General features: G+C 51.7%; 1 protein-coding gene across 1 annotated transcript in view; it reads right to left on the minus strand.

Annotated features, from left to right (window-relative positions):
- Positions 1-14,140: 14,140 nt before the first annotated feature.
- The window catches only part of WFDC1 (WAP four-disulfide core domain 1), a 25,445-nt gene continuing 14,561 nt past the window's right edge, over positions 14,141-25,024 (minus strand). The window contains 5 exon segments of the mRNA XM_007452519.1: positions 14,141-14,215; positions 15,289-15,327; positions 19,650-19,790; positions 20,901-20,984; positions 24,903-25,024. The exon segment at positions 24,903-25,024 is cut by the window's right edge and continues 30 nt beyond it. Of these exon segments, the coding sequence (XP_007452581.1) occupies positions 14,157-14,215; positions 15,289-15,327; positions 19,650-19,790; positions 20,901-20,984; positions 24,903-25,024 (445 nt within the window). The 3' untranslated portion in view covers positions 14,141-14,156.

Below are 25,024 nucleotides of genomic sequence, written 5' to 3' on the forward strand. Positions count from 1 at the left end.
TCAATTGCCTTTGTTTGTTTGTTTGTCTTGCGGTATGCGGCCTCTCCCTTGCGGAGCACAGGCTCCGATGCACAGGCTCAGCGGCCATGGCTCACAGGCCCAGCCGCCCCGCGGCATGTGGGATCTTCCCGGGCCTGGGCACGAACCCGTGTCCCCTGCATCGACAGGCGGACTCTCAACCACTGCGCCACCAGGGAAGCCCTCAATTGCTTTTAATGTATTAGTTGGGATACTTTCATCAGGAGACGCTTCCTCTCATCTATATGTAGTTTGTTACCAATGGAAACAGGAAGCCAGAATCCGCTGCTTGATTCCCTCCCTTGACCGATTTCAAGATAACAAGCCAGTTCCTATCAATCTCAGGAGATCCACTAGTTTTTAAAAACATTTTTGTGAACTCATGAACGTAAACGTAGATGGGTTTCAATCCAGTGCAATGTTATCCTTCCTGAAGCTCCCATGGTCATGTCTTTGACCACCAGGAGCCTTTTCAAGCTGGCTTCAGAGTTCTTTTAGCATAATCCCCAGAGTCTCTCTTTGACAGTTCCCTTGCCATTTGGGAAAACAAAATATTCCAGCCTTCTCTTGTACATTTCCAGCCCTGGAATCAGCTATGTCTCTGAGAAACCCCGCTTTTTTAATTTTCAAAAAAGTGGGAAATGGCATTTCAAGACCACAGTCTGTGTGTTAGGCTACAGAGGTGACCACTTTTTCTGGGACTTTTAAGGGGGCAGGGTTGGCTAATGTAAGTGTATTTTCAAAATGGAACACCTCGGGAGTTCACACTGTGACCCTCTCCCGCGTCTACAGGTGGACGGTGGGCTCATGTCATGACTTATCCTGATCACATTATGTGATTGGCAGCTCTATCCCCTCAAAGGTTAAAACCTATGACTCTTCTCTCACATGCCTGCGGGTAAAAGAAACAAGGTTTCTATCCCTCTGTTAGATTTTTCATTTAAACCAAGGGTTCGAGAGACTGCGTCCTATTTAAAGGAACATTTATTAAGTGAAGTTGCAGAGCCTTGGGAACGACCAAATCTGGGGCAATTGTCTCATCAGTGTTAGCTCGGAACCCGGCCGTGACCTCCTGCACCCCCTGCCCCCCCAGCCTGCCTGGTGTCCGGGGCTCCTCATGCTCCTTGACTGTTCCTGCCTCCTGTCTCCCCACCGGGGCCCTGGGGAAGAGGAGCCTTCCTGAGGCTCCCAGATGCATCACAGCTCTTGCAGCTCAGAGGCCCCCCTCCCGCCTTCCCTCCGGGGCTCTGGGGAACCCATCGCGCTGGGCACCCGTGAGCTCCTCCCTTACCATCTCTGGCCACGGCAGTGCCTTGTAGTCTCTCTGCCTCAGGGGCACTCCTTGCTCTTCCCAGCAGCCCCCAAATGTCCTTCCCATTCTCCCCCGGGAGGCCCCCCCCCCCCCCCCCCCCCCCGCGTCAGTTGACGCGTTTCGAGCTCAGTCGCAAGCATCCTATGATGGTGTGTAGGTTAGGCTATACTTCCCTTGGCTCTGCCACCCCTGTTTGGTCAGAACAGCTAGTCCTTCTGTAATACCCGCTGTGCACCAGGAACCATTCTAAGCGCTTAGCTAGTTCCTCTGCACAGCCGGACTAGGAGGCTGGTGCTGTCATCCACGTATTTTATGGAGGAGGAAACGCTGGCTCAGGGTCACCTTGGGAGTAGGAGGGCTCACCCACTGACCGCTGGGCTCCTGAGTCGTCTGGAAGGCAATGCTGCTTAAGACCAACCCCTCAGCATCCTTTGGGGAAGGAGCCAGAAGCTGCATAAATAAGAAATCAACAATGCAAGAAGGGAAACACCTCCCTGGGCCGTCACCCTCCTCAGGAGCAGCAGTTCTGGAGTTCCAGACGGCATCAGAGTCACCGGGAGGGCATGCTGAAATACAGACTGCTGGGACTGACAAGGGCTTAACCTCCAAAATATATAGACAGCTCATACAACTCAACAACAACAAAACAACCCAATCGAAAAATGGGCAGAAGACCTAAACAGAAGACATACAGGTGGCCAACAGGCACATGAAAAGATGCTCAACATCACTAATTATTAGAGAAATGCAAATCAAAACTACAATGAGGTGTCACCTCACACTAGTCAGAGTGGCCATCACCAAAAAGTCTACAAATAACAAATGCTGGAGAGGGTGTGGAGAAAAGGGAACCCTCCCACACTGCTGGTGGGAATGTAAGCTGGCACAGCCACTACGGAGAACAGTACGGAGGTTCCTTAAAAACTGAAAATAGAGCTACCATATGATCCAGCCATCCCACTCCTGGGCATATGTCCAAAGAAAACTATAATTCAAAAAGACACATGCACCCCTATGTTCATTGCACTACTCACAATAGCCAAGACGTGGAAACAAACGAAATGTCCATTGACAGATGAATGGATAAAGAAGATGTGGTACATATACACAATGGAATACTACTCAGCCATAAAAAAGAATGAAATAATGCCATTTTCAGCAACATGGATGGACCTAGAGATTATTATACTAAGTGAAGTAAGTCAGACAGAGAAAGACAAACAGCATATGATGTCACTTATATGTGGAATCTAAAATATGATACAAATGAACTCATCTACAAAACAGAAACAGACTCAACAGACATAGAGAATAGACTTAGAGTTGCCAAGGGGGAGTAGGGTGGAGGAGGGTTGCATTGGGAGTTTGGGATTAGCGGATGCAAACTATTGTATATAGGATGGATAAACAACAAGGTCCTACTGTACAGCACAGGGAACTATATTCAGTATCCTGTGATAAACCATAACAGAAAAGAATATCGAAAAATAATGTATATATATACATATATATGTATGTATAGCTGAATCACTTTGCTGTACAGCAGAAATTAACACAACATTGTAAATCAACTATGCTTCCATAAGAAATAATAAAATTAAACACACACACACACACACACACACACACACACACACACACACACACACAGACTGGTCGGCCCAACCCCAGAGTCCCTCACTCATTAGGGCTGGGGTGGCCTGAGAACCTGCATTTCTAATGAGTTCCCTGGTGATGCTGCTGCTGCGGGTCTGAGGATCCCCCTTTGGAAACTGCTGCTCTAGTGAACTTGCCTGCCGTGGAAGAGCAGGACTTGGCTGGGGCCGTGCTCCCTCCCAGGGCACGTGGTGTGGTGGTTCCAACTCGAACTTTCCCGTCCAGGTGGTCCTGTGATAATGACCTTATGATTATGTTAAAAAACATACTCATCTGTTAGAGATGCGTTCTGAAGCATTCACAGGTGATGTATATGATGTCTGGGATTTACTTTAACTTTCTACGCCTTGTTTATATTTGAACGTGTGAATAATAAGCCTTTTGATTTCAGGCAGGAAGAAAGCTCTGGCTCCCCACTTAGTAACTGTTTGATCTTGAGCTAGAAACTTGCAATATCTGAGCCTTGATTCTTTCTACTCTCAATGCAGGTGGTGGCATCTTCCCAACCTGGATGTCGAGGGCACAATGGATGTTAGATGTTAGCACTCACCTTGGCATATAACCCATGAGACTTTAGTCCCCTCAATATACTCTGCTCTCGCGCATTCTCCAGCCTGGCCTGGCCAGGGCAGCGCCTAATGGGCAGGGGATCGCCCCTGTCAAGGCACCTGTTCAACAAGTTTCTGGGCCGAGCGTGGAACTTTCCAGAAGCCTGCCCACTTGGGATCAGGCGGTGTGGATGTGGAATGTGGGGTGGGGAGGCCACGCGTGTGTTCCCAGGACGCGAGGCTTCTGGGCGGTCACAGGCAGGACGGCCTCCCCACAGTGTGGCTTAGACCTGCCAGGGGTTTCTTTAGGGAGCCACCGGGTCTGAGGCAGGAAATCCCTGGCATCCAGTTCAAAGGTGGTTCCAGGGGCTTCCATGGGGCCTTCAGCTTTTGCCAGACCATCCCAATCAAGGCGTGTTTTGGTTGGTGTTCTGTACTGTTTCGGTTTTGGTTTGGTTTTGATTGCAAAAAAAAAAACAAAAAACAAAAAAAACAAAACCCATTTGCGCTAGCCCAGGGCAAAGTCAGGGGCAGCCGGCGACTGGGAACCACTGAGCTGTTTCCCTGAACCTCAGTACAGGAAGGGGAGGGTGGCCAAGTCTCATATCAGTTGGGAGCAAGTCCTGGAAAGCTGTCAAGAACCTGCTGGCTTCTCTCTCTCTGTCCCCTTCCTGTCTCTCTTCCTCGTGGACAAGGCACGAGGTGGCCTCCGCACAGCCCCGAGTCCCATCCCCCTGTCCATACCACTAGCAGAGCCAGCTGATGTTTGCCCAGCGTTTTCTGTGTGCCAGGTGTCGGGCAGAAAGCTTCACCACCAGGATTTCCTGTAATCCCACAGCAGCCACGCAGGGAGGTGCTGCTTTCATCCTTCCGACTTCCAAAGAAGGAACTGAGGCATCAGGGGATTCGAGAAGTGACCTGAGGCCACGCTGTTGAGAGGAGGCTCCTGAGCTAGGCTCCTAGTCACGGCCATGCTACCTTCCGGCGTCAAAAAGACTCAAGAGCATTTGAGGGGAGGAATCTGACAGGCTTAGCTCGAGTCACGTGACCTGTTTCTCCACCATTCAGGTGTGGCCAAGGAGGCTGGTCTCAGAGCATCAACATGGCAACCCCCAGGCCCAACATTAGAGAACCGTTGTCAGGTGGGGCAGTGATCCTGGCACCTGATCTCACTTCCGTTCCTTTCTTCCTTCCTGAGTAGCCTTCCACGGACACGGATCCCTGCTGCATTTGTCTTCCCACTTATGGAGTTAGATGAGGCCTGAGTTCAAATCCTACCTCTGCCATTTTCCTGATGGTCTGCTCTTGGGCAAATGACTTCACCTCTCTGAACCTCAGTGTTTTCATCTGTAAATGCAGATCGTAAGACTGGCCTTCTTGGGGAGAAGCAAACAAGATCATAACCCAGGTAAAACCTTTGGTGGCTTCCTATTGTTTTCACGGTCAAGTTCAAACTCAAGATGTGAACTGGCTGGCACCTGCTTAACTTTCTACCCCGCATCCTCCCAGTCCCAGAGTGCCCCCCTTCTCCAGCCATGTCCGGCTGTGTCTCTGCACATACCGTTCCCTCCGTCTGGAATGCCTTTCCTCTTCTCATCCAGTCTAATTTAGCTAACTTGCTCCTGAGTGGGTTGAATTGTGTCCCCCCCAAAAAGTTGTGTCCACATCCTAACTCCAGAACCTGTGTATGTGACCTTATTAAGGATCTTGAGATGAGATGGTCCTGGGTTTAGGGTGGGTCCTAAATCCAATAAGTGTCCTTACAAACCAAAGGAGAGGGAAATCCGGGACACACAGACACAGAGGGGAAGGCCATGGGATGATGAAGACAGATTGCAGTGATGGGTCTGTAAGAAGAGGAAGGGCACGGGTTACTGGCCACCCCCAGAAACTGGACAGGGGCATGGGACAGCCTCTAGAAGGAGCCAACCCTACTGACACCCTGACATGGACCTCTGGTCTCCAGAGCTGGGAGAGGCTACATTTCTGTTGTTTATGGTAATGTGTATGGTAGTTACAGAAAACTCGTACTGGTCAACTTAGCTCAGAAGCCCCTCCTCTGGGAAGCCCTCCCTGACCTCTCAGCCTGCACAGATGCCCAGAGCCTACATAAGCTTTATCCTAGCCCTTTCCACCGTGCCTGTGATCACGCACACACCAGTGTCTCCCCCTCCACCCTCTTCCAGAGGAATCCACACTCCACAGACCTCCAAGCTGTCGACAACAGATGATACTCTGATGGTGGAATTTCAGGCAGCAGCCTACAGGCGCCCACAGGGAGAAATCTGTCTGGAGCTGGGTGCCACCACCGTCTCACCTGAGGGCCTGCTCACCTCTTCTCAGGTGGAAGCATGCAGAGGCCTTCCCTGGGGTCATAAGATAAAGTCTGTCCGGCACTGTGTCCCCTGGAAGGGCGCCCCTCTGCCTCCCTTTACACTGCTTTGCTGATCTCTGTGAGATGGTCTACAGAAAGATCTGGGGTCAAGAAGATAGTTAATCCTGGCAACTCTGGTGGAAACTGGCCCCAGGGAAGACTGTGGCTATGTCAGCCAGCCCAAGGGACAGAGAGACTGTTTAATTTTGTTCTTATGGAAAAGCTGCCCCTGTGGTTGAGGTGTCTGTCCTCAGCCAAGTGCCCCCAGGGTCCAGCTGCTTTTCAGGCGCCTTGGAGCAGGCAGGGCTGACTTGCCCAACTGTTTCCTGGGGCCCTGCTTACCCTCTGGAGGGACGCAGCTCTCTCAGAGGCTGGGTATCCCCCCACCCCCGACTCAGCCCCCCACAGCTGTGGGACGGTCCCCAGACAGCCAAAGATGTGGCCATGGCCTCTGTGGTCCCTTCAACATGGGAGGCTTTGTGTGTGCGGCAAGCGAGAAAACTCCAGACTGGGGATTCGGGGGAGTGGGGCCGGCCTCTTGCACTTCCTGGGAGAGTGGGAAAATGGGCAGTTCCAAGCTAGGTGACCCTGGGTGACTTGCTTCTTCCCTCCCAGGCTCCTCTGTGGAACCAGAGAAAACCCACATGCTCTGTGGATGGTGCCATTGCCAGCTTCCTGGTGGCAGTACCGCGCTGTAGTTACACAAGGTGTTACCATGGGGGAGGTGGGCCTCTCTGGACTTTTCCTCACATGTTCTGTGAATTTACTATTATTTTAAATTTAAAATTTTTTTGGGGGGGTGCCGTGCTGCGTGGCACGCGGGATCTTAGTTCTCCAACCGGGGATCGAACCCACGCCCCCTGCAATGGAAGCGCAGAGTCTTAACCACTGGACTGCCAGGGAAGTCCCTTAAAAATGTTTTAAAATTATTTTCAGAAAAGAAAAATAAAAACAGGTAGATGACCATAGTATGAAATAGAGTCTGACTTCAACAACTAATGGCAAAAAAAAAAAAAAAGAGCAGCCGCATTCTTTCCCTCCTAGTTTTTTCCAGAAAGTCTTCCTATAATGTGTACTTCCTGGGAGACTGACAATAACTATGTAATATCTCTCTGTTCTGAATGGCTGCAGATATAAGAACGTCATAATCAAGTCAACTATTTCATCCAAAACTCAATACCTAGGTGTGTTATTTTTTTCTTTTTAATTAATTAATTAATTTTATTTTTGGCTGTGTTGGGTCTTCGTTGCTGCGCGCGGGCTTTCTCTAGTTGCGGCGAGCGGGGGCTACTCTTCGTTGAGGTGCGCAGGCTTCTCACTGCGGTGACTTCTCTTGTTGCGGAGCACGGGCTGTAGGCACACAGGCTTCAGTAGTTGTGGCTCGCAGGCTCCAGAGTTCAGGCTCAGTCGTTGTGGTGCACGGGCTTAGTTGCTCCGTGGCACGTGGGATCTTCCCGGACCAGGGCTCGAACCCGCATCCCCTGCACTGGCAGGCGGATTCTTAACCACTGCGCCACCAGGGAAGTCCCTAGATGTGTTCTTAAACCACACAAATTAAAGGCTTTTTCTCGCAGATTTAAAAAAGAAAAGACAAAGGTCGAACCTCCCAAGGAGTCAGATCCGGAATTAGTTTACTTGGGTCAGTATCTTCACTCTGCCATTTACTGGCTCTGTGATCCTTGCTAAGTGACTATTTCTCCATGCTTCAGTTTCCCTCATCTGTAAAATGGGTGTCAAGAGTCTCTTCCTCATGGGTTAGAAGAGCTCAGATGAGTGGCTGGTTTCTGTAAAGGGCTTCCAGAGGCGCCTGGCACATGGTCAGCTCTCAGAAGGTGCTGGCGACCACGTTAAGGTTGCCACGAGAGCAGTGAAATAATACAGGGCAAGGGCTGAGCGGAGGGAGATCCCTGTAAGAATTGACTCTCCCCCATGGCTGCCTGGCTGTGTGTGACCTTTGGCAAGTCACGGGACACTGTGGGGTCTTTGCTGCCCTCCCCTGTGGAATGAGAGGTGGAATCTAGGAGACTGCCCAGCCCCACGTGCGCGTTTTCCTGGGACCCCCTCCTGGCTCTGCAACTCCACCCTCACCCCCATGGCCACTGCTGATGGGGGACCTGCTGGTTCTTCCTCCCTGCTTCCCATGGCCTCAGTCGATGGGCCCAGATGTGGGTGCCTCCCCCAGGGTGTCACAGGGGAGGCATCCCATTCACGGGGAGCATGCTCTGGATGGAGCTCTAGGGCTGCCTGGGGCCACTCTCATGTCCCGAGGAGACAGTGGCTCTGCCCAGAGAAAACAGAGAGACGTGGGGGACTCCATCCCTGGTTGCCGCTGTCCCTGAAGCCCAGGTGTGGTCCTGTCCTCCCAAGGTGTGGCCGCTCACTTCTGCCTTAGAGACGAGAACAATAGCAGCGATCGAGCTACGAGCCAGACACTGTTCTGAGAACTGCACACATTTCAACACTTTTACTTCTCATCACAGCCTGGAGTATCATCACCCCCTTTTGCAGATGGGAAAACCGAGGCACAGTGACTAACTTGTGCAAGATCACACACTAGCGAGTGGCAGGGCCGGGACTTGAACCCCATCAGCCTAGCACCAAAGCGGTGCCCCCATCCACTCCTCCTGTCTCTCCTGGCGGCCCTCTTGGCCGCAGCTGCTCGGCCGGGATCCTGTCATTGCCAGCAGCACAGCGGACCTCTAGCCCCTGAGGGTCCCTCAACTCCAGTCCAGTGCACTGTCTGCCTTCCTTCTGCCTCTTCACCCTGAGGACCCAGGACAGGCCTTTCTGGGTCTCCCACATGTTTTCACAACTTTCATCTCCTTCATCCTGCAGCAGGTATGGCAGGCGTCATCCCGTTCCATCGTGGTAGAAATTGAGTCTCAGAGAGGCTAAGCTCTGTGTCCAGGGGCACACAGCTGCGACCACCACCGGAACCCGGCTCCAAGTGCAGCGGTCTCTCACGTCCTGGACAACAGGACCTCTGCTCACACTTTAGCTCAGGTGAGCAGCCCTGTCACCTGGTTTCCAAATCAATCAGGTCCAAGGAAGGGCTGTGCCAGCTCCCAAGGGGACGATGCTCTGGGCTCAAAGCCAAGAAATACAGCTGAGCTCCGGGTACATACCCCAGTGCCTGCAATTATCCATTCATCTGTGTGTCTTCCTCCAGAATGAGGACCCAGGGCAGGGACATAATGGGGAAAGCCGGTGAGGGCAGGGTGGAGGTTCCACCAGGAAGGGGGCTTGCAAGCCCACCCCTGGGGCTGCGTGATGGAGGGGCAGAGCCCTGGAGTCAGGAGGCGGTGGTTCCAATTCCCACTAGACCGTAAACGCCATGCAGGCAGGGACCGTTTCTGTGCTGTTCCCCTCTGTGTCTCAGATGGAAACTAAGACAGGCAGCATATATCATAATAACCCAAGCAGAACATTATATATAATTAAAAGATAAAAAGCACTGCCAACTAAGCTGCTATGATGCTTTCACCTTTCTATTGTAAACTTAGTAAAGACCTCTTTCAAATTTATTTAGACATAGATTTTAATCATGCCGCATTCTTGTGCATACATCAGAAAGAAAATGTTAAGTGAGATAAATGGGATAAGGGCTTTCCTAGAAGGTCATCACGCTTGGATCCAACCTTTCCGAATCACTTTTCCACTCTGAGTTGCCAGGGTCCGAGTTTTTCTGCCAACGTGGCCTCTGAATCCCCAAGATTCTGATGACACAGAATTTCCCAGAAGGCGGTTCCTTGGTTTTTCCTGGAAGTTTCCACTGGGTTGCTTACACCCAGCCTGCATGTTTAAATGTGCTCACGTGCAGGCAATGACGCCTGGTGGTCACGACTAGGACACTTCCCAGCTTCAGGGACGTGGAAAGGTGAAAAAAAAGTGCATCTTGCATTCGCCAAGAAAAGGTGGTTCATGCTTGGTAAATATTTCTTGATAGATGGAATGTATGAATGAGTGAATGAGTACCTGATGAGTGAGTGGGAAAGTTAACTAATTACCCTGAACCTAAGGGAAATGCACCAATGAAACTTACTGATGGATGAAGTGAGATAATTAGAGTCTCGGTATTTGGGCTTAAACAGAGGCGCTCAGCTGGGGGCCCATGGACTCTTGGGCCAAGGTAATAATAATAAAGAATGATAACCATACCCACTGACTGCTCTCTATACACCATCTCTCATAATCCTCCCCGGCAACTCTGAAAGGCAGTTACCCTTATCATACCCATTTCACAGAGGAAGAAACTGAGGCTCAGCGAGGGGAAGTGCTTTGCCCAGGATCAGAACCCAGGTTGACCAGCCTCTACTCTCTCCACCCCATCTAGTGGACAGCCCTCCAGATGTGGGGGTGAGCTCCGCCCTGTCCCCATGGCCCTCTGCAGATCCGTACACCAGCAGTGTCCCCTTCTGGGCCTCCACGGCTGGAGGGAATGTGCTTGATGGGTCTCTGGAGCCCGAGCTGTGAGCAGGTCAGACCAGTTTGGAATCCAGACCCAGGCACTTACGGGCTGTGTGACTTTGGGTGAGTCCTTTCAGATTTCTGACACCCAAGTCTCTGCTGGTTGTAACTGTTTACCCCTGCCACGTATGGCCAGCTATGAAGGGGACAGTCCCTTAGACCTCTGGTCTTCGGCCCTGATGGTCTGGCTGCTTATCCCCGCCACCTCCCCGGGAGGGAGCTTCAGCCAACTGCAGGCTCAGGTCCCGTCCAGACCAGTGAGGTGGACCCTCCAGCACAGACAGATGGGGCGCTGGGGATTTCATGGGTGACCCACGCTGTGACCCCTGAAATCACGTGTATAAATTCCACAACATGCCTGGAATGGACTGACATAAACCTCAGCATCTGAGATGGAAATCAGATTTGGCTCTGGTCGGACCTGCCATTCTTGGATAAAGGCGTCTTCCTTTTCCATCAACGGGAAGGTCAAAACCTCCCCCAGCCAGTGTGACAAAGGCACACTTTACACAACTTTGACATGAATCGCTTGACTGTTTTTCTCTCACATGTTCCATACACAAAAACAAAGCAACCATCAAAATAATTCTTGAGCAACGTGAACGCACGGATGCTCAGAAACGACCAAAAAAAAAAAGGCCCATCAGTCATCAATCTCCACTTTAAATTGGACTTGGCGTGTTTTCCAAGAGAGTCTGGGTGTTATCTGGAGAAAAAGTGTGGACGTGTGGGCCGGGGGAGGACCGTGAGGGGCGGGGCAGGGGTGAGGAGAGATGCTTGTTTTTAAAATACGGGTACTCAGGAGTCTCCGCACAAGCCCATCTTGGAATTTGAAAGGTCCAGTGCTGCCAAATGATTGATCATCGATCCATATCAGTCACCAATGGGGCTGTCTTACATGCCCAGTGAATTGAATCATTTCCCCCAAAAGCCGGTGGATGTGTGTGTCCGTTTTGGTGCAGTCACTGTTGAGATTTGGATTGTGTAACAGATGCCCCCAGGGCTCTGCCCGTGTCCTCTTGGGTCCCCTCCGTGGCAGGGGGTGGGCTGCCCCTGGAATTGACAACCGCTCCTCCAAGGGACAGCCCTCACCCCACCACTGAGCGGGGCTGGGCTCCCTTGCCTTCTGAAGGGGCCAGGGCCACAGTGGGACTCAAACCCACTGACATCACTTGCAAAATGAACATGCGGGCCCCTTGTTCAACTCTGTTAAACCAAGCGCGGGGCCCTTCTGAGCACCTGTATAGGTGCCGCCCCTGGAGCTGGTCCTGGTGGGACACAGGCTGCCTCTGGGACCCCCCCCAGGGGATCTCGCCTCGGGACCGTCTTATATCGCCTGGTAGGACCGCTTCTCTGCCTGTCCCACTGCCCCACCCCTCTGCTAGTTCTTCCCAGGAACCTTCCTAATGAATCAAATCCTCCTCCCTCTGCTTCAGAGGGACCCACACTGACACGGTACACGTGCGGCCCAGACAGCGCGGGCGTCCAGAAGCAGAGCTGAGCTGAAACCTTATCCCAGTCACACCCGTCCACCTCCCACTCCCAGGACTCTATGGCTTCAGCACCTTTGATTTAAGACCATCAGGTGGTGAACACTATGCATCACGCGTGAGTAGGTAAGTCCATTTCCACTTTATGACGAGCGAACATATCTTGTGGACATCTGGGATGGGTACATGCCTCCAAGAGTCAAACCTGGAAGAAATCTGTACCAGCCAAGACACTGACGTCTGTCTGAGAAAGGGGCTTCACACAGCTCACAGAGGCAGGGACTTCTTCCCACGGTAGATCTGGGGAGCTGCAAGGTCAAGGGGACTGCTAGGTGGGCCTCATTTCCAGGACAGTAAAACAGGGACCCGGAACTGGCGAGTGGCTCCCACGAAGTCACCCTGCCAGGTGGGGCCACCCAGGGGTTGAGAGCCAGGGGTCCTGTCTCCAAGCATCTCTGGGGTCATGCTCTGTTGAGCTGGGCATGACCTCTGGGGGTCAAATCATTTTTTACCCAACGGTTTCTGAGGCTTAGCAGAAAGTGGAGGAATGTTCTTCCAGGTTGGCTGAAAGGGAAGCAAAGAGGGAGTGAATATGAACCACTGTTTGGGTTCATACGAACCCAAGAACATGGGGTCAAAAGTGTGTGTCATTCCTCCTCACCCACCAGAAACACCAGAAAGATGCCAGTTTCCACTAAGACTCAATTCTTAACTCACTGCTAAGTCTCTCTAGGTTCCATCTTCCTCTTGCCTTCCTACCTGATTCTGTGTGGATCTTTCTTACAACCTTGGTTGTACGAGAATCTTTTTGCCAGTTTCCAGTTTGTTTTCAGTGAGCGGTGCTCCACGTGGAGAGGTATTTTTGATGCATTCATCGCGGGAGGTGGGCTCTGTGTCCCCCACTGCCGCCATCTTGTCTCCCCTCCTATCTTACTTCGTTCCTAACGCATCCCTCCCCATCACTCCCATTTTACAGATGAGGAGACTGAGGCTTGGAGAGTGGAAGTCATTTGCCTAAGGTCACCTTGTGGTGGAGCAGGAATTTAAACCCAGTTCCGGCCGTCTGGTTCTTAGGAGCCATCCCAAATCATCTCTCACTGTCCCTTTCCTTCCCACTGGCCCCAGCACGTCCCTGTGTAAGGTTCACAGACTCAGGTGGGTCAGACCCACTCCAAGAACTGTTCCTGTCATCAGCAGGTAATAGATGTGTTGGCATCAATCCCCATGGACTCTAGATTTTCCCGCAGGACTCACACCTGAGTATTCTGAATCTCAAACCTGACGTTTGCCTTTCAAGGGCACTGCGGTGGGTGGGGGAATCATCCCCTTTCAAGGGCTTTTGTTTACCATGCACAGACTTGAGCTTTCACAGTGCTTGGTGGGTGTTCAGGTTTTCCTGGCCAAGACCCCTGGACATTTGCGTCCACCTGCATCTCACCTTGAAGAGCATCTGAGAGCAGAGCCTGTGCCTTCCTTACCTGGTCACCTCTGATGCCAGCCTTCCCCGCCATCATTCTGTTCCCGCCCCAGTGGCCTCCCTGGGGTTCCTCAAAGCAAGATCTTTCCTGCCTCTGGACCTCTGCCCTTCCCGCTCCGCCCGCCTGGGTGCCCGATCTTGGCTCCAATATCGTGGCTCTGCTCACAGCGGCCTTCGTTCCTGGCCCCGGTCTGAAGCAGCCCCCTCCTCGCCTGGCTACCCCGCATCACACCACCTGTCTGTCCAGCTTCCTTCACGACGCTACTGCAGGTTGGGCCTTTCTTGCTGATTTACTGGTTGCCCAGTTTAGTCTCCTACTAGGATGTAAGCCCCCGAGAGCAGGAGCCCTGATTTATCCACGGCGTCCCCCCAGCACCACGCCTGCACACTGGAGATTTCCACGAATGACTGCTGAACACCTCTGGGCACCCGGTTCGTGCCTGAGAGTTGGCCCCGGATAGCACCGCGTGGCAGAGGGAGGGAGACGGAGGGACCAACTTCATGGGACAGAGGAGGGCTCGTCTGTCTGTTCACAGAGGCACGATGGCAAAGGAATGTGTAAGTTACAATCTAGTCTGGTCCTTGGATGTAGGGCCACGGGCTATAGAAACTTCCGTTTCTGAGCACGCCCAAAGCTCTCCTATGTTCACTTTGGAATTATAAGGGAATTTTCAAATTCTACCCGTAGGTAAAGCCCTACTCTTGCCCTCCCACTGTTCAACTTCGTGATGAAAGCCACCTTGGACACCTGGCTGCCCAAAGCCACCTGCTGTCACTGACCCATCCCGCCTCCCACTTACCCGCTGCCGTCGCTTTACTGAAAGTGCTTCTGCCGTCCTTTCCCGTGCTCTGCCACATTTTTGGAGGCACCCTCTGCGAAAAGAAGTGGGCTGTGTCAGGGAAGGTGTGTCGATTCCTGCTCAGATGCTCACAGCTCACCAGCCAAACCAAGTCCAAACACCTCAGCCTGGCCCTGCCCCCTCTCCTCCCCCAAAGGGGCCCCCCAGTCCCCACCTGCAGCTGCTCCCCCAGCCCGTGTGGTCTGCCCTCAACTCCTGCCATTCCCCCCCCCAGCCCCAGGCTCACGACGCACTCCGGCTGCTGTGATGGCCAAGTTCATTCTACCTCAGGATTTCCACATCTGCTGTCCCTCTGCCCGCTATTTCTTATTCTTTTCTTTCTTTTTTTTTGTGCGGTACGCGGGCCTCTCACTGTCGTGGCCTCTCCCGTTGCCGGACGCGCAAGCTCAGCGGCCATGGCTCACGGGCCCAGCCGCTCCGCGGCACGTGGGATCCTCCCGGACCGGGGCGCAAACCCGTGTCCCCCGCATCGGCGGGCGGACTCTCAACCACTGCGCCACCAGGGGAGCCCTGTGTACTGTCAATTATTTTAAAAGATATGGTGGATGAATGGAAGAATGGATGGATGGATGGATGGGTGCATGGATGGATGACTGGCTGGAGGGATGGTGTCAACCATATTTTCTAATTCCCTCAATGAAAGTAGGAGGGACTTTTGCACGTCTAGTCCCAGGTTCTGATGTTTAGCGTGAAGCTGTGTTTGCTGTAAGCCCCTCCTGCCCACCATCAGACAACAGGGCTTCTACCTTATTTCCCAATCTAATTCCCATTTTGTCCCCTATGAGCCATCCCTGAGCTGCTGCCTCAGTCCCAGCCTGCAGCCTGGAATGGCTCCTGCCCACGTGGAGGACCACACAGGCTAGAGGAGAGATTTTCCACAACAGAAGCATCTCGGCATCCTAGCACCTTACCCCCAACATGCCATCTGACGGCATAAAAGCCACCAGGGAGAATACAGTCATTTTCCTTCACAGCAGCTTCAAACTGTAGTTCTCAGAACAGTCCATTGGGTTTCTTTTCTTCACCCCAGAAGTGCCCACCGCCCTTTTTAGTCCCTCCGCAAAGTAAGAACGGTTCTTCTCTTACCTGGATATTTGTAAAATTTGTGTCGTAAGAATCGCCCATCTGGAAAAGAAGTGAGAGGATTAAACTCCTTTCGGGGAGTTTATAAGGCCAAAACTATTTTCGAGATTATTTGTGTTTTTCACTCTCATTCTCTCACAAGTGTCCGGAGGAATTTTCCAGAAGCTGGAGTGGCGTGTGACACTGCGGCCGATTAAATGCAGAAGCAGAACGACCCAATTCCCACTGTTGATTGTCATCAACCACCTCCTTCCTCAGCCCCAACCCTGTCACAGCGGTAAAACATTTTCTGGTGGGAGTTGGGGAAATTTAACGTGGGAGAGTGGAGAAATCTGGCCAGATCATGCCGACGTTTCACTTGGCAATGCGTCTATCGGTAAACTCCCCCCTCGCCCTCTGTGCATCAGTCTCATCTGACTGCTATAAGGTTAATAAATCGCATTTGTGCACTTGAAAATAATATTCTATGCCGATCATAGCTCAATCAAAATCATATTTATGTACTCAGGGGCATTTTGTTTCCTTCTCTTCTGTGGCTATCCTAAAAATCATCAGGGTGTCCAGGACCAGCAGTGACGTTTACTGTACAAGGCGACAGAACCAACGGCTGACCCACACCCTCGGGCAGAGAGCTTATCAGCAACCTCAAGGACTACTATTTACCACGGTTTTTCCATTTACAGCTATTTTCCGAAGCAAATGGCAAAATTCTTCCAGGCCGGAGGCTCTCCGAAACATACCTGCTCCTCCCTTCTCCCTGGGGGTGAATTCTGGCCTCTGATGCCATGGGCAGGAGCCGGACCCCTTCCTCACACCAGGTGTGTTTACCAGAAGTGTCACTTTTACAAAATAAACCTATGGATTTGAGCCCCTGCTCTGGGCTGTGCGACCTTGTTATCCTTCCCAGGCAGTATCCAGTGAAGTCACTTTGTCAGAGGGAAGAGTCAGGGGAGGGGGGCTCATCTCCCACATCTCAGTCTTGGATGGTCAGTATCGGAGCAGCATGGAGCCCACTCGGAAGATGCACGAGGTGGGGATAAATTAGGAGATTGGGATTGACATGTACACACGACTATGTATAAAACAGATAACCAACCAGGACCTATTGTATAGCACAGGGAACTCTACTCAATATTTTGTAATAACCTCTAAGGAAAAACAACCTGAAAAGGAACAGATATATATAAATATGTGTGTGTGTGTATATCTGAATCACTGTGTTGTACACCTGAAACTAACGTGACAGTAGAAATCAATTATACTTCAATAAAGTAAAATAAAATAAAATAAAAAGATGCACCGAGGACCCCGACCCTGCTCTCCGAGAAATCAGATCCACTGCCTGTGTTGATGTTCATTTTCCTCTCAAGAAAGACATGAACTCCTCAGACGTCAGGGTCCAGGCTGAACTCAGAGCGGTCCTCGGCCCCCTGTAGCAGCCGGCTCTCAGCAGAGACCTGCATCTTAGGTGTGGGCAGGAGATCTGTAACTTATTCTCAGATAGTCCCCAAAAGTAACTATGTGGATTTATATATAGAGAGAGTGCAGGGCTGGGGGAGAGGCAGAGAGAGCACGATAAAGGAAAGAGTATTTAACAATTGATGAATTAGGGTGGAGGCTCCAAGGGACTCTCCTTGCTGCTTTTCTGTAAGTCAGAAGTTACTTCAGTACTCCCCTGGTGGCGCAGTGGTTAAGAATCTGCCTGCCAACGCAGAGAACACGGGTTCGAGCTCTGATCTGGGAAGATCCCACATGCCGTGGAGCACCTAAGCCCGTGTGCCACAACTACTGAGCCCGTGCTCTAGAGCCCGCGAGCCACAACGACTGAGCCCACGTGCCACAACTACTGAAGCCCGCGCGCCTAGAGCCCGTGCTCCACAACAAGAGAAGCCACTGCAATGAGAAGCCCATGCACCACTACGAAGACCCAATGCAGCCAAAAAATTTTAAAAAATTAAAAAAAGAAATTACCTCAAATATGCAGTTTTTTTTAACACTTAAAATCCGAGGCTTCTTGTTTGGTTACCCTGGGACAAGAGTGCTCCTCTATTCCCAGAGACCGTTGCTCCAAGGGAAGTTGTTGGAATTTAAGATGTTTCCAAACTCCTGTACAATTACGAATAATTACTGCTAAGTGACAGCCCTCTGGGGACAAGGCTAGGGGAAATTTCAATTACATTTCTATGTAGAAGGCTCCGATCATTCCTGTGGGTGGGGGAGGACACACACCCTGCTTTAGAGCAGGTGGCCAGGCTTGGAATTCTCACCCTGCTCCCTGTTAGGTGTATGCATTGTCTGGGCACGTTTCTGATCTCCAGCCCTCCCTCTTCCGGAAGACAGGTGACGGCTGCGCACATTGGTTGGGGACCTACTATGCGTCAGGCGCTGCCCTAAGCACTTTATAAGTGTTCTCTCATTCAAGCTTCATCACTACCCCAAGAAGCAATTACTATCGTGACCCTCACTGCTCCATTTTACAGATGAAGAAACTGAGGCTAAGAAAGCTTAGGTTAGCTGCCCAAGGTCACCCAGGAAGAACGCCGCAGCATTTGAACCCATTTCAGGGGCCTGCAGTCTTAATCACACTCGACACTGCTCCTGGTCATACTTCTGCCTTTGCAGGCTCGCACTGAAGCTTAGGGGAGCACCCACAAGGGCCTCAATCAACCCCGGGTTTCATCGGTACAGCCACCTGACTGTCTCTTTGTTTATCTCCACCCTTGAAGTGGGTCCTTTTTGAACTGGTTTGGTCCCTCAAGAACGGGTTTGAACCTGTCTGGCTTAACTCTGGTCTTGGAGGTCATATAACTGAATGAGTGAGATCAGGAGATGAGAAAGGCCACGTAATTCCAGGCCTCTCCAGTTATAAAAATGACATTTCGGTTCAGAGGACTCCGGACTAACCCCCACCATCCCCAGCTGTTTTGGAAAAAGCTGCTCCTTCCAGCAGGTTCCTACAGGCTGGCCTGTGCTTGGGGTTGTATGTCCGAAGGACTGCGTATCCCGTCCACCTGCGTACTCCGTCCACTGTGGTGTCTACGGACAGCAGTGGTGCCAACAGAAGGGATTTGGTTCTGTGCTTGAGAAACTACAGACATGGTTTATTTACATGGATTAACTCACTGGCTCCTCAAAGAGTCCATGAAGTATAGCTTAACTACTATTAGCCCTGTTTACAGATAAGGAAAAGCGAGGCCTGAAAAGGTTGGGCGATTTGCCACACACAGCAGGAAGGGGCCACGTGGCCACTGGAACCCTGGCTGTCCGGCTGGAGAACCTACGCATAACCCTAAATAGCAAGCGGAATGTAGGAGAAATCTCAGATTCCTGGTTGGTTCCAATCCTTTTATAAGTAATTTTTTTTCAAAGCTCAGAATTCCAGGAACCAGGATTCCTGAGACAGTTCCATGTCTCATAATTTTATTACTTGCAATGATGCTGATGCTAAATGTGTAACAGATTTAACATCTATGTCTTTCTTGAAACACCTCAGAGAAATAAATTCTCAAATGAGGAAAAAGAAATGCTTTGGCAGATAATGCATGTGATGGGTTCTTTGGGCCAGTAAGGTCGCTGTGATTATCGTCGATTTTGACCCAGTGCTATCCTCAGCTATTAGGACTAAGTGGGGACGTGGGCCCTGGAGGGTATGGTCTCAAAGTTCCAATAAGCTCAACTTTGACATGGTTACCCTCCATCTCCCTGAAGTTCCCGATTCTTCGTTTGCCACACATTTCTGGCAAATTCCATGCCTAACCTCTTCACCTTACACCTTGCGTGAGGCAGGAGTGGCTTTTAGGTACCCTCGGCAGTCCCTCCTCTGTCGCCCTTGCCCCCCTGGGGAAAAGTATGCAAACTAAAGCCACACTATTCATGCCCTTCACTGAACTATTTATTGCCTTGTCTCCAAAGACAAATACTAATTAAGTCACACTGAACAGTGCTAGCAGAGAGAAGTTAAGGGTTCTCAGACAATTCAAATTCTGTGCAGTTTAAAATGGATAGATAGATAGATACAAATTATCCAACTTTTACTGAGCACCTTTTTGTCTCTGCTCTGGCATCACACGTATGATTTCAACTAATCCCCATAACCCAGCATGAAGTGGCCCCATTTTACAGATAAGAAAACCGAGGCTCAGAGATTTGAAACAACTGACCCCCAGGTCAGCCAGGCAGGAGGTGGCCGAGCTGGGGTTTGCCCGCATCCTGCTCAGATGAGGAGGGAGAAGGTGCAGAGGAGCAGGGCAGAGAGGGGACAGGAGGAGGGCGTGGCCAGGCTCAGGGGCGGGGGCTTCCTTTGGGACAGGTCTCCCATGGGGAGTTCTGGGGAGAGTCGGGTGGGGCTCGGCGTCCACACTCACCTGCCGGCCGGCGCTGCTTGACACACTGCCCGCTGTTGGGGATGCCCTCAGCCAGGTCACCCGGGCTCAGGATGTGGCACTCATAGCCTGAGGGGCAGAGGAGTGGCTCGGCCCCGTCCTCTGTGGTGCTGCAGGCCTCTGCTGCGGGGGACACACATGCGGGGGGCTCAGGGGTGGCCCCCAAGGGGGAAGAGGGGCCGCCTCTCATCGGCACCCCAGATTCCGCGCTGTGCCTGGGGTCTCTGCACACACACATGCACACGGGGGCAGCCCAAAGTCACATGATCCCAAACATGCCCTCGCATGCATGCATCGTGACATGCATATTGGGTTGGCCAAAAAGTTCGTTCGGTTAGTGAATGCGTTGTTCAAGAAAAGTTCTTTGGGAAAATGAAAAACGTCGATTTTTACTTAAAACCGAGTGAAATTTTTGGCCAACCCACTACATGTATGTTCGTCCCCACACAATGAAACACATATGCTCGTGCTTATAATCACATGTACATACATGTTTACCCACCAAAATCCTATACACACATATCACATACACACATTTTCGCCGTCCCACAAGTCCTAACACACGTACATACACACACACACACACACACACACAGCCATATCCACACCCACGTTCCCATGCACACAAATCCCGCACACACACACACACCCCTGCAGTCGCACACATCTGCACAAACACGGATGCACAAGTTCTCAGACACATGGCCACAAGGACAGCCAGCCGGCTTCACGCACAGCTGCACACCCTGACAGACACGGTCACGCACTCGGGTGTATGTAGGGTCATAAGCACAGCTGCACAAACGCAAAGGTGCTCCCTCACAGCCACATCCCCACAGTGGTCCAGGCCCCTGGGCCTGCCTGCCACTCCTTTCAGAAACTGTTCTCCACCCACCCCGGAAGGAGGCCTCGTCAGCAGGGAACAGTGAACCCCTTATGGTGACTTGAGGGATCTGAAAGCCCCAAGCCCCCTCCCTCTGAATTCTCCATCCAGGGAGGAGGCCCCATTGCCAGGGACAGTCAAACCCCACACTGTTCTGGGGATTCTGAGAGCCTGGCCAAGACCCAGCCATCCCCTTCCGTGTCGGGGTGGGGAGGGTCCAAGCGGGCCAGGTATTAGAGGACAGGCAGCCTGCCGGAGCAGAGGCTGACCCTGGTTATCAGTTTTCTGGGGGCACCTGAGAAGGAGGGACCCTGGCTCTGCTGTCGGGTTGGGCATCACCCTGTAGGTACCTTGCAATGCCTCCTCAGGGCCGTCCAGGAGCCAGCCATTGCCCCCAAGCCATCGAGGTTTCGGCTGCACTAGCCAGTCTAAAACTGACAAGATAATAGATGGTTAAATTGAGGCCCTCCTCAGGCAGCTGAGAAATGCCCCAGCCTCTGGGGAGGCGGAGCCTACATCTCATGATGAAACACAGAGCCTCCCCGCAGCAGAAACAACTCAGTTCCCCAGCAAAAGTTCATTCCTTCCTTTTAGTAACAGAACTCTTGAGTTTCAGCTAGGCACTGGCTGGCCAAGCTGGAGACTACATTTCCCAGCCTCCCATGCAGCAAGGTGTGCCATGTGACTGAGTTCTGGCCAATTGGATATGAGCAGAAGTAACCACGCCACATCCCAGCTTTCACTTGTATGGTTACCTGTCGGCTCTCCTTCCACTCTCTTTCCAGCTTCCTGCAGACTGGGGGCCACCACGTGGAGCAATGAGACAGAGGGAACCCGGGTCCCTGGGTGACTGCAGCAGAGCCACCTGCCTGTCATGGACCACCTGTCGACTCCGGCCTTTTAACCCAGGGAGAAGTAAATGTCTAATAGGTTGGGCCCCTGAGTTTGTGGGTCTTTTTGTTACAGCATCATGGCCTGTTCTCTAACCAACATATTTTTAACAGGAAGAGTGACCATGTAGTAGACTGGAAGGTCTTCAAAACCCCAAACAGGGATTGAAAACCCAAATGCCTCTGGGGACAGGTAGGTAACATAAAGGAGGACGGTAGGCTGGGTAGGATCATGGCCAACTGGACAGTGTTCCTGCCTCAGTGGGTCAGTGGCTGGTCAGCTCTGGCCAGCTGTTCCCAGTGCTCCCAGAGCTTCTGGGTGGTTTTTTTGTGTGCGTTTTTTTAACTTTAGGTCTATATTAAAAAAATATAAACTCTTGGTTTTAAATGTTGGCAAATAATTTCTTTTAATTTTAAGTACTTTGGAGATTAAATAAAACTGGTCTGGGATCACAAAATAAAGAGATTGACGTGCTGTCCAGTGCCTTTGGAAGTACCTAGATAGGGATTGGTAAAAATACCGGTTAGCTTTTTCTTTAAAAGAGCACAATATGGTTATAAGATGGTTGCTCTCAGTGTGGAAATGGAAACAGCAGAACCAGCAGTTTACAACTTCCAAACGAGAGGGGCGAGACGTGGTTCCAGAGCCTCTATTTCCAATCTTCTGGTTCTTCCCTCCTTTTCCCCACTGCCTCGGACTTAATGTTAGAAAATGTATTTTCAATGCTATTTTTTACTAAACAGGAAATGTATTAATTTTTCCTGTACAGGGAAATGTACACATTTTGCTATACTTTTTGGAATACTGAAATTTGGTCAAGGTTTCCCATCAATATGCAGACACTAAAGGCCTGGAGGCCCAGGGTCTCGCCTCTCTGCTCCCCAACTAGAACTTCCTGGGATCACCTGCTAAATAAACTCCCCTCACTCAAGACCTTATCTCGGGGTCTGCTTTGGAGGAAACCCACAGGCTGCCTGCAAGGAAGTGTGTAAGCTGCTTAGAACAGGGCCTGGTGCATTTCAAGTCATGTTAGATGTGCGGTTCTCAATCTGGAGCGATTCTGCTCCCCGCCCCAGGAAACATCTAGTAAAGTCTAGAGATATTTTTGGCTGTCCCAGTGTGGGGTAGGGGCACCACTGCCACCTAGTGGGTGGAGGACAGGGATGCTGCTCAAAATCCTACACTGCCCAGGTCAGCGCCCCACTGCCCACCCCAACTAGGATTATCCAAGCCCAAAAGTCAAGAGTGCCAAGGGTGAGGAAGCTTGTTCTAGATATTATTATCATAATTCTTATTATGACTGACTAATATTTTGTCGGCTCTTCCCGTTGGCCAGTGAAAGCTAGGCCTTCATTGATTCATCCATTCTTCATTGAGTACCTTTTATATGTCCAGAGACTATTTTAGGTAGTGGGGATACAGCAGTGAATGAAACAAACCAAACTTCCTACCTCATGGGGCTGACCTTCAAGTCAGGGGAATGGTCAGGAAACAAATGAAACACAATATTCTAGACTGGGCTACAAAGAAAGCTTAAGCCAGAAGGCAGTTAGCAATGGCCAGAGGCAAGATTACCGTTTAGAGAGGGAAACTTCCCTGAGACAGTGACCACCTCTGCCTGAGATCTGAAGGAGGTGAGGAAGTGAGCTGTGTGGGTGTCTGGGGGAAGGATGTTCTGGGCAATGAGGGATCCCACAAATGAGCCTGGGGCCCTGTATCCCTACACTCAGAGCCTAAGGCAGTGGACACTTCTCCACAGTCAGAAGACTAAATTGAAATGCCAGCTCTGCCTGCTGTGTGACTTTGGGCAACGTACTCAGCTTCTCTGAGCTCCCTTGTCTTCAGCTGTAAAATAGGGCTGATAGTGGTCTCTCCACCCCATGGGACTGTGTGAGCATTAAATGAGATGCTGTAAGGAAAGGTTATTTAGAATGTCATGGACAGTTGTACAGTTTGTGCACTGCTCAGAAGCACCTGTTCTAGGCAGCAAGTAAGGCTGGAGTCCCTATGCCCTGTCTCAGTCCAAAGGAAGGGGCACCTTTTTGACTTGTCCAACCAGATGGGCATACTTTTATGTGCTTCCTTCAAGAGGAAGGGGTGCCTTTTTGTCTTTCTCATAAAAGGCCCTGTAGGAGCCAGCGTGGCCATGAGGCAGTACTCAAAGGCAGCACAGACTGTAATTATGAGCATTATTAAGGGTGCCGAGTCCCTTGTCGTCGCTGTGACCTCACCCCAAAGAGAACTGAGGGTGTTCGTTCTTACCTTGGCCTTGAGGAGGGGGTAGGCCTCAGTAATGAAGGCCCAGGGGGACCACAGCCTCTGGCTGAAAGTGCAGTCCTAACAGGCTGCTGTCCTCCAGAGGCTCAGCCCCTGGAGGCTGGGAGCGGAGGAAACTTTTAGGGCACCTTTTCTCCACTGCCCATAATCCAGCTGCCCATAATCAGCCCCACCCTGTATTCCCCCCAGGCTCCCTTCCCTCCCCTCCCAAACCTCTCCAGAAGGGATCTGAAACTCCTTCGCTCCACAGATGAACCTCTGAGGACTGTGTCTCCCAAAGAGATTCCCCGTTCAGATTCAACAAACATCCTACTGATTCTCTGCTCCTAGCCGGAGGCAAGGCTGAGCACTTCTGGATGCGGCACTCCGCGGGAGCTGCACATTCTCCTTTCAGCCCTGCTTTACAAGTGCGGGTTTAAGTTGGTGACCAGCTAGCCAGTGGATTTGACTGAACCCAGGAGTCTGCATGCCCACCTGGATCGCTAAGGTGTCAGGTCTCCATCTCAAAATACCCCCAAGGCCAGGCGTCATGAGTGAAGTGGGCCTTGTGGGGACCCTGGAAACCTGGAGGCCGCCCCCGCTGCCATCTAGGAGCACCTGAGGCTCCAGCAGATGGTGGCCCAGGGAATGCAGTCCAGTATTTTTAAGAAAAGCTGGAGGACTTCCGTGGTGGCGCAGTGCTTAAGAATCTGCCTGCCAATGCAGGGCACACAGGTTCGACCCCTGGTCCGGGAAGATCGCACTGGCGGCTTAGCAACTAAGCCCGCGCCCTGGAGTCCCTGCTCCACAGCAAGAGAAGCCACCGCAGTGAGAAGCCCGCGCGCAGCAAGGAAGACCCAATGCAGCCAAAAATAAATAAAATTAAAAAAAAAAATTTTTAAAGGAAAAGCTGGAAATCTGGATTTTTTATGAGAAATCTCCCCCATCTTCATAAGAGGGGCATTTTGTTTTTAACGGGCGGCCCCTGGACTGCAGTTCTCTGCCCGCAGTGCCGAGACCCACATACAGCAGGCGCTCAGTGCATGTAGCTGGATGCTTGCTCCAGGAGCGCTATGTTCCCATCTCACAGGGCGGCCCGCCCAGGTGGTCCAGGTTTAAGCCCAGCTGTTCCTCCAGTCGGGCAACGCCGGGCAGGACAGTTCCCCACGCCCCCCACCCCGTCTCCCCCGGCCTGGAGCACCTACCTGGCGGGGGTGGCACGGCCTCCAGGCAGGCGTAGGCGCAGCCGTTGTAGCAGCAGCGCCGGTGCCGCGGGCACTCAGAGTCAGCCTGGCAGCGCGCCGCCTGGCAGGCGCCGGGGGGCAGC

The sequence above is a fragment of the Lipotes vexillifer genome, unplaced genomic scaffold (genome assembly GCF_000442215.2).
Source record: "Lipotes vexillifer unplaced genomic scaffold, Lipotes_vexillifer_v1.1 scaffold443, whole genome shotgun sequence".
NCBI classification, from domain to species: domain Eukaryota; kingdom Metazoa; phylum Chordata; class Mammalia; order Artiodactyla; family Lipotidae; genus Lipotes; species Lipotes vexillifer.